The sequence below is a fragment of the Colias philodice genome, chromosome 6 (genome assembly GCF_061535455.1).
Source record: "Colias philodice isolate Cphi_HAF_F1 chromosome 6, ilColPhil1 Martin Lab GWU primary, whole genome shotgun sequence".
In the NCBI taxonomy this organism is placed as follows: Eukaryota; Metazoa; Arthropoda; class Insecta; order Lepidoptera; family Pieridae; genus Colias; species Colias philodice.
Window position 1 is genome coordinate 10433757 of NC_143091.1, and position 13066 is coordinate 10446822.

General features: G+C 34.2%; 1 protein-coding gene across 15 annotated transcripts in view; it reads right to left on the reverse strand.

Moving 5' to 3' along the window:
- Khc-73 (Kinesin heavy chain 73) overlaps positions 1-13066 on the reverse strand; it is a 130597-nt gene that overhangs the window by 54798 nt on the left and 62733 nt on the right. For all 15 annotated transcript variants that reach the window (XM_089696782.1, XM_089696786.1, XM_089696785.1 and 12 more), the window contains exon 3: positions 9225-9388. In XM_089696782.1, coding sequence (XP_089552908.1) covers positions 9225-9388 — 164 coding nt within the window. The remainder of the gene's footprint in view (positions 1-9224; positions 9389-13066) is intronic.

Here is a 13066-nt window from a genome sequence, read left to right on the forward strand (position 1 = left end):
CAAATTTGTTCCCATTCACCGTTAAAAAAATAACTGACACTCCTTTTATTTTGTAAAAAATTAAAAAACAAGGCGTAGGTATTCGTGAGCAAAAAATAAAAGTCGAATACGTTCATGAATCGGTATAGAAATAAAGTTCAACATTAAAACATTCAGATTTGAAACTGCGTTAAAGTCAATAGGTACGGTGTTGGAAAACTGAATATTATTGAAACCTGAATACATTTTAGCTCGCACAGACGAATACAGATGTGCGATCGATGGGTAACGCGAGCGTTACACTTGATGTATTGAATACGTATGTTATTCACGAAATTCCGTACGAAATCTACTTTTTATTGGCTCGGATTCAGTAATGCTTCATAATATTTTGTATCGCAATTTATTCCGTCTCATTTCTATTTTTGCAATCGTAGAAATAGCGGAATTATGAATAGGTGTATTTGCAACGAATAACACTTTTTATATCATCATTCGAACTTTATTCTCTTTATTATTTAATTAGATTTGTTTAACAAAAGTTTCAACATCAAGGATCAGTACGTACCTAATTAGGTATAACCAATCTTATACCAATACCATGATCAACTACCTGATACCAAATTCTATAGCGATATACCCTGGGACAATATTCAATTAGATTCATTTAACTAAAATTCCACCCAAATCAAGGTACCAAATATCAGAGCACATTTCCATAAACAAACAATTCACACATCCATTTAAAGGTGTTGACGAACCGTTGATTCTTGGAACGTTACATCCAGCTGGTGATGTAGCATCCAATTCAAACACAATTAGCATCCAACGGCGTATGTGAGGAAACTGAATTAGTGCAAACAAATCCAGTGTTGAATTTACTCTGTAGCTTGACAAATATTACACTTTATATAATTTGCTTTGTACCCTACGTGATTAGTTTAATTTCTTGTTTTTTGCTTTCCTGGAAGAGATGTGTATAGCATATTCTTGGTACGACTTAACAATTATTATTATAGAAAAGAAATAAAAATTAGCAATATCTATATTACTTTATAGCTATAGATTAGATTAAATTATGATGATGAATGCAAAAATTCATAAAAAGATCCTTTGCTACAATTTACATGCTAGGTACTCAAAAGGATTTGAAAATAAAAGTAAATTGAGAAATATTTAGAAGTTCTGTTGATATTAGCGGCGCAAACTGCAATATAAGTACAGAGCTTCAAACATTTTACTACCGATAAAGGTAGCAAATACCAACATGAAGTCAAAAAGACTCGACAAATAAATGTAGAAGAAAACAACATATTCCATCATATATCTCGTTGATATATCCAATGAATACATTGTATTACATTGGCAGTTCAATGCAAACTATCGATATTCTAGAAAGCAAATCCCCTAAAAACAGACAAGAGATGCATCACAAGAGCTTAGAACAAACCACTCGACTTAAGCGTTCACACTATGACAATCTAGTCCTCTCCATGGAGGAGTGAATTAATCATGTAACAGATAGTGGCTCAGAGTAATATTTCACTGTTCAACTTTTTCTCGGAGCCATTAATCTATTACATTATGCGGTGTATGCAGTTTTATATTATATACACATTTTGTTATTAATTAAAGCTAGGTAGGTCTGGACAGTGAAACATTATGATTTAGGTTAATTAGACCGAGATTTCTTCGGCGTTAATTCTTTGTTTGTATCAGGATTTTGAACCCATATGATCTTGGTAAGTGATGTCCTAGTGGGTAAGTGTCAATAGGTACTTTAAAGTTATATAGCTAGAATAACAACAATTATTTTAAGAAACGATTCGTTACAATAAATTAGAGATTAGAGTAGGTACCTACCTACAATGTAAACCTACGTTATAAATTAGAACAGTTTATCTTTTAAATATTCCCGACAATTTTCAATATAAATTAGCCAGTTATTCCATCCATTATAAATCAAACAGCTCACGGCGCTAATAATCCCATTCCTCATTGCATATTCTATGAACTTCACTCAGTCATTACGTCGAAAACGTTCGTCGTCAGCTAAAACGCAAATAATTCTTATATTTATTCACCCAGAGACGTCTTGTGCCACTGCGAGACAAAGGAGTTCTTTTAGTTTATAGTTACTGACAAAAGCGACTGTACATCAAAAGGAGTGTAGTCGTCTCAATATAATAACGCTAAGAAACTGAGCGGAATTAATGAGCTTGCGAAATATATTTTTCCAAACTCGTAGACCGTTTTCATCTTGTTAAATTATATTTTATCTTACAAACTGGCTCTATTGTAGCTTTTAAAGTTTCAGGTCCTGTGTGTGCTTAATATTTTTCTCGGAATACAAACATCAAACGGAAAATATTTCACTTGCGCACATAAAACACAAAATGTAAAGTTTTTTAACCTATTTTTTCAAACATATATTCTTGGAAGCTTAACGGGATTCTCACATTCTATAGTTTCCTATTTTATTCGTATTAAATTCGATAGCATTCATCTACCGCATTCTAACTCCTTCGTTCCATAATATGCGCTTTCAAGTACTCCAAGTTGAAATTCCCTCAGTAATACAAAATCCAAAGACAATCCGCCAAATTGATATTGAGCTGACGGTTTCAAGTCTCCAGTTAGCGCTAAGAACACGGGAATGCACTCAAAACCCTTTGATAAAAGTCTATTTAAATCTTCTTACCCGTTAGTTTCACGTCACAACGAATACTTAGATGTAAATATGTAATGATATGATTTATGTATAGATAAAAGGCTAGAAAGTTGCATTGGCTATTCTTACCGCGGTTTAACACCTCATCCCCATGTGAGAATTTTCTTCAACTACGCAGGCGATGCCGCGGATCAAAACCTACTTGGTTAAATAATGCTGTGAGAACACATTCACATACTTTAAGTGTGGAAGAATAAATTGCGATGATCTGTGCTAGTGTGCACTCACTATAATAGTCCCATAGTAAAAGTCATGTAGACGAGGCCGATAAGGGATAATGGCCGTTTATGGTCAAAGGAGATCGGCTATCGGCATATATTTATTTTATGAGCAATTTATTTTGCATATTATGACAGTGATCTATATTACAGGTTAGTTGAATTATACTACTTTTTTACAGTTATTGAATACGAGCGGAAAGCTCTTTAATATAAAGTAAGTATGTACATAATACACAAAAAATAAATTAAATATACCTACAGAATTGTTTAATTATATTTCAACAAGTCTTTTATTCTTTTATCTAAATTTTGTGAAGAGGGTTGTAAGAAACATAACATAAACAAAGCTTTTATGAAAGTTTATTCCAAAGGCGATCCATTGAAGAATATAAGATTTTCTTAACTCAACGAAGTTTGAATAAGGTTACCTTTTATATGGCCTTTTGGTGAAAAGTACGTTGTTACTTTATATTTTCTTACAAACCCTCCGTCTTCGTCACATTACCTACACTAAAAATAATACATATCTGTTTATTTCTTTGTATTTTCCACGGACAAATCATTTTAAACTTTCCTTTGAATTTTGATTGTGATTTATTATTTAAAAAAAGACGTGTGGCACTCGGGGACTGCCGCGGTAAAGCTATGCCTTCAAGCCACACCTCCGAGCCCGTCGGAGTGGGGAGCGTGAGGTTTTTTCGTTACGGAATTTCTGGATTCGGTCCCCGCGCTCAAGGCCCGCGATAGAAGCTATGCAATAGCTTAAAAAGAAAACAAGATTGCTCTAGTCTATTTGCCGAGCTCTTTTATAATAATTAGTTAGAATAACTATATATTATGCATTCATATTCTTAACTTAAAGCTCCAGTTGAAAACACATTCAACCATTCATTTTAAAACGACTTTCCATCTTTAAATACAAAAAACGTTCAAACTAGAAACAACAGCGCTCATAGTTTTGAATGAAAAGAAAAGTGATTTAACACGACGCGACGCCTGCCTCATTCATGCAACTCACTGTGATGGAATAATGGCCGACGTTGAACACAAATCGCTATTAATTTTTCCCCTCTGTACTAACAGAGGAAAGCGAATTATTTTCGAAAAAACTTGTTAATTCTCAATCGACGAAACGTGCTCTGCCAGTTAGCTACTATCGAATGAAAAATAAACAATCTTGAAATATTTCGACAGACGTTGTTTGCATTCACTCATTTTATCTTCCAGTGAAAGCGCATTAAGGGGGCGCATAAAGCACAATAACCAATCTTCTATTAGATGATACGTGTAATATGCAAGACCAAATCTAAAAAATAAAATATATATCAAACTAGATGATATGTTCAACGATTCTGTTTAATCAAAAACATAAAATATTAAAATTTACTCGATAAAAAAAAATCACCAAGTTAGCTCTAATTTTCGCACTTTTACGTTTTCTACTTGACATGGTAATACTTATTATGATTTTTTTTTTCATAAACAATTATATTAAAACATTTGCAAGATATTTGTCAGAGCATTTTGTGTAATTACTTTTAGTTTTGGTTTTATCTGCGATAAACCACTTTTGGCGCTCTTTTTTTCTCGAGATAAACGTTTGATTTTGTCACGATAAAAGTGGTTTATCGCAGATAAAACCAAAACTAAAAGTAATTAAACAAAATGCTCTGACAAATATCTTGCAAATGTTTTAATATAATTGTTTATGAAAAAAAAATCATAATAAGTATTACCATGTCAAGTAGAAAACGTAAAAGTGTGAAAATTAGAGCTAACTTGGTGATTTTTTTTTATCGAGTAAATTTTAATATTTTATGTTTTTGATTAAACAGAATCGTTGAACATATCATCTAGTTTGATATATATTTTATTTTTTAGATTTGGTCTTGCATATTACACGTATCATCTAATAGAAGATTGGTTATTTTGCTTTATGCGCCCCCTTAATAAATTTCGACGAAGCCGTTTCCAGCTCGAAATATAACACCAATTTTCTGACATGTGATACGGCTTTAATGAATCCTATTCAATACTTGGAAGCACATTTTATAACAAGAACGAATGTTTGTAAGTATAAAAAAAAATACGACTCTGAAAATGTCCATATTGATATAGTAGGTAACATCGTCCTCAAGTTATCAACGCCCACTATTCACACTTAACAATATTTAATATATTTTAGTTTTAATAACAAAAAACAATGTGTGCGTGTGTACACACTAGTGTACACACGTAAGAAGTGAAACTTCTTTATGACCTTATTTTTCAAAAAATAATTTACTATATGCAACTTTACAGAAATACGTCAATCACGCGTGGTAGGGATAAAAACAAGATGGCGCGTAACGAAAAAAAAAATGTGAGCCGTCATGGGACGCCTGGCAGATGTGAAACATCGTTCGGTTTACAAGTGAGCCTATAGATGTGTATAGCGTGGCGACCCGTCGCCATGGCAAGCGTCGCCACGTCAACAATTCGGTTTACAAGTGAGCCTATAGATGTTTCACATCAAAAATGTTATACTAAATTTTTTTCCAACCCCGATAAAGAAGTTTCACTTCAAAAATCTAACACATCATTATAACCCGCCACTAACCACAATGATGGGGACAATACAATACACACGAATCCTACGCAACATTATTACTACGAAATAGGTACACTAACGAGTACATAATATCTTCAACAGAACACATCATCATTACGTTATTTATACCAAACGATAGCGGGCTCTTATCACCTCCAACGTTCATTCATAAAGATACCCCCAGAGTACGCAAAGCGCTTGGTGTTCCCACATTACCCTGCGAAGAAAACCAATTTGCGTCTAATGTATCAAGGGAACGGTGGCGAAAACGTAAACTCGGGGTGTTATTAAAATCGCTGGATTTGCACGAGAAATTATTACCGAGTACCGACGTATGGAAACGTTAGCAATACTCGCGCTGTTTAGAGACGGTAATGCCCGTTGAGTCTAGGCTTTATTGAGCTTTGTTTATGGCAAGCAAGAATTAGGCCGGCTCCAATGGCTGTAAATTTTTCACATATTATACAAATGCAGAACGAAATAATATTATTCCTCGATAATTTATCACCCTCCTATAAAACAAAGAAAACTATACAATATGTTAACACAAATAAAATTACTTTTAGACAATTATTTCATAATTACATGATTATATGAATAATGCCGATATTAACTCAACTTTATTAATTACTAGCGACCCGCCCCGGCTTCGCACGGGTGCAATGCTGATACTAAATACACTACAGAAAAACTGTGAACGTTGTACAATATAAAAACATAGCGGCCCGCTCCGTCTTCGCACGAGTATAAAATATATAGCCGGGCGGCCGGCCGGTACCGCCCGCGCCGCAAACGCTACGTCCCGCAATTTTTAAATCTGTAATATCTTCGAAAATATTCACTTAAATCATACGGTGTAAAGGGCCATATAGATCTATATTAAATGAACAATGTATTCAAGGTATTTAATTGGTTAAGGATTAATGCTGTATTGGTTAAAATCGCTTCGAAAATTAGCCATTATTTGTCGTAAAAAGTAAATGACAAAAATAAGTTATTGTGGGTTATCCATAAGAGATAGACATATACCATCGCGGACTTTTCTGTAGACCTTTTCAATGTGTATAAATACTTAGTACATTATTTTGATAAAACTCGTAGGGTTCAGCCTGCGTTTGCAATGTAAGCGGAATAAATGTAATTTTTTACGACATCACATTAGAAACCTCAAAAATAACAGTACTTCTCCACTATTTAATGGATGTTATTATACATATAAACCTTCCTCTTGAATCACTCTATCTATTAAAAAAAACTGCATCAAAATCCGTTGCGTAGTTTCAAAGATTTAAGCGTACAAAGGGACATAGGGACATAGGGACAGGGAAAGCGACTTTGCTTTATACTATGTAGTGATTCTATGCATAAATCCCACTGCGCTCTTAACTCGCGCACTCTTTAACGCATGTTCAACAATACAAGTTTAGAATACAAACGTCTCATGTGAATGGTAAGGCGATACACAGATATAAAGCATACTAGATAGGTACAACTTGTTATTTAAGAGTAGTTATCTCGAAGATTGTGTTTTGCGCTTCTTTTCCTGTTTTAATAGGCGCGCCTCATTATTGTCTTTAAGATAATTATAAAAAAAAACGAAATCCAGTTCCAAATTTTGAAGAAATACCAAAACACCGTTTTAAATTACTATTTCAAGTCGTTTTAGACGCAAAAGAACGTATCAACAAAACCATCCCTTGCGATTGGAAAATCTGCACCAAAAAGATAAACATTTCCTATAGTACAACTGTCAACACATACAGCCTACGACCTAGCACAAAAAGGTTTATCCAGTCTAACGTTATCTAAATCCTTGTCTACACAGCACGTGCTGCCTTATCGAGCGGGACGGACACATTAAGCGCCAGCCTGCCGTAATTAGACTCCTGCATAAATAAAATGTAAAGTAAATATAGGAACACATTGTGTAAGTAATGTCGTTTTAAGTCTTTTTTATAAATAAATCAGAAAGTTTATTCGTTTTGAGGTTCTAGTTTACATTTAAAATTTGTGGTTGTGGTGATGATAAGATTTCATTTATAAAGGTTTCACAATGTAAAATAATACATCAACTAAAGAAGGATTTTCAGAAATATATTTTTTATAGTAACAAAATAATAAAGTGTACACTAACAGTACCTACACGACGCGTGATAATTCATGCCGCCTTGACAAAACGCATTACTCCGCCGAAACATCATTAAATTCCAAGTAAAAAAACAAAGGCATTTTCCGCGGCAAGCTATAAACAAGATTAAAATTACAGAAGCGACATTGTCGGGCGTAAATCTCGAAACCGCCTCTTAGATATAAACAATGGTGGCTCAAACACTGGTCTTGGATCGTAGCCTCGTACCGACTTATGAATTGATAATGAAAGCCAACCATTCAGTTTCGTGTTATCTATCCTTAGCACAGGCTGCTAAATAAATTAAGGCTATATTTTTCTTTGTTTCGGCACGAAATACTGACCTACTATTTTCCAACTGAAAATGAAAAATAAGTATCTAAAAGGACGTTTAACGTCCTAAACAATGAATTTACAAAGTAACCTACACAAAAACACCATTCATGTAAAAGTTGTTGAATAATTTAAAGAACCAAGCGCACTTGTAATAAAGAACCAAGCACACTAGTAACCAAATAATTTGGAAAATCCAAAAGTGCACGCCTCATAATTTTTTTTTAATAAATATTTATTAATTATTATTTTTGTTTATTTAATAACAATTAAACCACATCGAATCAGACCCTGAAAAATGAAAGGGTTCTATTCCTGAGCATACTCAAGCGTAAGAGAAAAAAAAAGACTCGATTAGTAAAGTATTTCGGTCGCTATCGTGTTAACAAGAAAAAGGATCCGCACATACAGACACACGGACGTGCAAGACAGAACTTTTTTAAACTATTTTTTAACTAGTTTAAATAACAAAAATGACATCAAAAATATCATGAACGTTAAAAATAGTGTTTTTTCTTAATATGTGTGTGTATGTATTATCTTACAAGTGCAATGTATGATACATAAAGACATTTTAAGTTTGAAAAATCAGATGTTTTGCGCGAAGTGACAGTAGTACCCACCTCAACGCTTCGCTTATGAGGCGTGCAAAACGCTGTACATAATGAAAGTTACATTTATTAACCTAATCACTCAATTCATGCTCCAGCACTCAGTCACCGCGAAACAGTTACAAATAATGGCGACAAAATTGTCAATGGTCTACAAAACCACAGAACCGTAATCTGTCTACGGACGCAACATTGAGCAGTTGTCACACTTTCGATGCGTTTCCAAATGGGGCATTATATAATCGCCTCTACGCAATCTCTACATAGTAAAAAAAAAGAAATGGCTTCCAACTGTTTGTCTGGACGTTCTGTACGCTATGCTTAGATCTTCAAAACTACGCAACGGATATTGTTGCTGCCTTTTTTACTACATATGTATAGTGGATATAGAGGAAAATTTTAGCATTTAATTTGTTAAGTTTTAGACGAAGCGTATAAATAGTTCAAATCAAAAATATTTATCGTAACAAATAAGTTTACAATTTTACGAGTCATTGTTATTTACTGAATAGTTATAGTTATAGAGCCTTCGAAACACAGTTTACCACTAGTTCGAATTTCAGGGTCTGCGCATTAAACTGTATCTATTTCTTGTAAAATTCATTTTTATTTCATTCAAAGTTAAACATACCCGTCTGTCCGTACGCGAAGATACACGCGTTGTACCCCTCGAACGCATTGTCCAGTATGTCCCGGCCGAGGCATTCGAACACCGTCTTCTGTGACGCGTAATTGCTCAACCCAGGGTCGAGCGAGTAGAAACAGTGGTCGAACGCGAACGTTTTTGGTTGCTTTCTGGAATTGAACAAAAGATATTATTTTATTAAAACGTTGTTAATGATTCTGAAATTGAAAAATATTTTTAGATGATTATATTTATCAATTCTTTAGGCGCATGAGGGTAAATTTTTAACGGACGCAATAATAATTATAATATTACCAACACGAATATGTGCAGCGTTTTATGGCTGGTTCACACTTTGATTAGTGCGAGTGCAGGTGATGAGTAGTACTACGTGTGGACAGCGACTGTTTAGTGCGAGTGTTTAGTAGGCTGTGTAGTAAAGTGAATAGAAGCGTATTCTATTTTTTTGCGAGTGGACTGCGAGTAGCCACGTCCCGCGCGCCCTCCCGTCCCCCTCACTCGCAGCGTGCCTGCACTCGCACTAATCACCTGCACTCGCAGTCAATTGGACACTACTCGCACTACACACCTGCACTCGCACTAATCACCTGCACTCGCAGTCAATTGGACACTACTCGCACTACACACCTGCACTCGCACTAATCACCTGCACTCGCACTAATCAAAGTGTGAACCAGCCATTATTCGAAGTAGTAGGGAGAGAGCGATAGAGACCGATTGAGAGAGAGAGAGTGAAAGGGGGCGAACGTAGCATAGTAAGAGTTTCACTTCTGACATGAGCACTTTATTTTATTGCTACAAAAGATTTTCACCCACATTGATTTTTTCATTTAAAAATAACAGGAAAACATTGTAGCTTATCACGAAATTAATATAAATAGCCACATTAAAATTCAGATATTTCATAATATCCATATTAACCTTGCTGCTTTTCCAAATACTTGACGCGACGAGTAGTCTTGTATAATTAAAGTGCGCTAATGGTCGTAAGTTTTAATTAGTCTGTCTACCACGTTCCACAAACAGCAACAACGACGCCCATATAAAAATAAAGCTTGTATTTCTAAAGATGGCTGTTGCGATTTTAAAAGCTGCTACGAGAGACAACGTCATATATGTTATGAAAATAAGATATAAATACACATAAAGGGTAGAAATTGTACAACACATCCTAAAACGTTGTTAAACTTAAACATTATTTCACATGAATATATTACTTTTGAAATGTATATTTAGCAAATGCTTCATCAGTGTAATATTCATGCGGTTTATCGAAGTATTAATATGAATTACTTCATGAACATTTCGATTTAGGCATTCAAATATTCTCTCATTGCAATTCATATTAATTTCAACCCGTTTTCGAAGTTCAAAACCATCGAATGGTGTATCTTATGCCTATTATTCACAATTTTAACTTAAAAAATACTATAGGAGTCTGGTTGGTTTCTAATACTACCTATCATCTCAGGTTTCATTTGCTAAAATCTAATTGAAACTGTATAAAATATACCGGTACAAGAGAAAGTAAATAATGGGTCGATCAGTCAAGCATTATTCCTCTTCACCAAACATTAACAAAGGAACAGCTACAGCTAATCCTCCACTATCAATAGTTCTTTAACTAATAACCGCTTTCAAATTGTCAAAACTAGATCAGATTTATCAAAATCGGTTCACCCGGTCGATAGTTCTGAGGTAACAAACCTAAATTAAAATAAAAAAAATAATAGAATTGAGAACCTTCTTTCTACTTTTTTAAAGTCGATTGAAAAGCATTAAGGACAATTTAAAACACTAGCAAGGGTGATTTAATATAAAACGATAGTCACGGTACACTTTACATAATACTGTCTCATGAACTAGTGTATCTTATTACCCAGTTCATTGCGTTCAGACAGATAATCTCCCATGACTCCAATATTACAGTTTTACTTATTGCGCCACTCATAATGCGAAACATTAGAGTTTTTATCAGATATAATTTAATGGAGATATAACTGGGGAAAATTGATTCAAGTTTAGAACCGAAAAAAAATGTAAAAATAAAACAAGTAAGTTTACTATGCGGAGATTGATATTGAAACTCTTTACATCATTTATCGTTTACTAGTTATTAAAGAAAATCTACAATTAGGTAGTTAGTTATTTTCTTCTTTTCGAATGAACATGTTCCTAACTTGTTGCGTTTTTACCAACGGTTTTTACCTAGTACCCATTTCAACGATAAGAGAAAAGACAAATAATTTTCACCATCTAAATCGCTTCAAGGTTTAAAATATTCACCAACACAACACAATAATGTATCTGAAATTCTCGAAGCCCAAGGCTGAACAAAATACGGGGAAGAATACAAAATTCACGTGCTATTTAATTAATGATTGACGGTTGATTTACAAGCCAATATTGAACAAATCCACGCGGGTAGAGCTGAAAATAAAATTCTGCTATCGCGAAAAGATTTTTTTTTCCAGCGTTATTCTATTGATTTATAACTTTATTTTGCGAATAGTGCCATTGTACTACAAGATACTGAGAAATATAACAAAATTCAATACGAAACAGCGTCAAGATATGCAAATGGTATTAGCCTCGCATATTTCTTATTACATCGAAAATAAGAATTTTTCCTTTTGCGCAGAATAAAATACACGCTGTACCGAAGATGCCTTTCAGTAGACAGAAATTCTAATTCATTTTGGAAATAAAATAGAATGTATGTCACAATACAAGATTAATATACACCTAATAGTATGATGAGGAACTGTACTTTGATTTATTGAATAGCCAAAGCCACATTTTTCCTTACTATACCTTGATCAAGCCGCGCAAAGGCCAAAGCCGGAACTAGCGGTTAGTTATATTCATTGTATCTACTGCAATGAATGAACTAATCGCTCGTTAAAGTCATCTTCCTTTAGACTATATTTTCAATTCAATTCTTCAGCATTAAAATCCATATTAATATTATAAATGCGAAAGTAACTCTGTCTGTCTGTCTGTTACTCAATCACGCCTTAACTACTGAACCAATTTGCATGAAATTTGGTATAGAGATATTTTGATACCCGAGAAAGGACATAGGATAGGTTTAATCCCTGAAATCCTACGGGAACGGGTTTTTCTTTGAAAACGCGGGCGAAGCCGCGGGCGGAAAGCTAGTACTTTATAAGAATACTAGCAACAGGTGCACTGATTGATTCCGCTAAGCAAAACCACGGCGCACTCAAAGCTCATTCAACTGTCAATAAGTGCTGAACAAGATCGTGCGGAAAGATTCGATGAAATCGCTAAAAATATTCACTGCATCCATCAAGGCTTTACGTAAGCTAATCTGAGCTCATCAAATACAGATAATGTTGGTGAACATTTTGAAATGGTTAATAAAATTGATTTAGTTACTGACTAGTTTTAAACAGGTGTGTAATGTTTAATGGTGGTTAAGTTAATAACATACCAACCTATAGTGATTATCATAAAATACATGAGTATAATTTCTCCAAACCTATCGTTTATTTTTATATAGCACTAGAGGTCCGCCCCGTCTTCGCCCGTGGTACATATTTCGCAATAAAAGGTAGCCTATGTCCTTTCTCGGGTATCAAAATATCTCTATACCAAATTTCATGCAAATTTGTTCAGTAGTTATGGCGTGATTGAGTAACAGACAGACAGACAGAGTTACTTTCGCATTTATAATATTAGTATGGATGTATGGGTACATTATTGTAATTTATCATATTTCAAAGGTTTTACATCGCTCTCCCTTTACCTACCAAATAACTACGATCGTGTAAACTGTAACGTATTCGTCTATGATAGCGGGA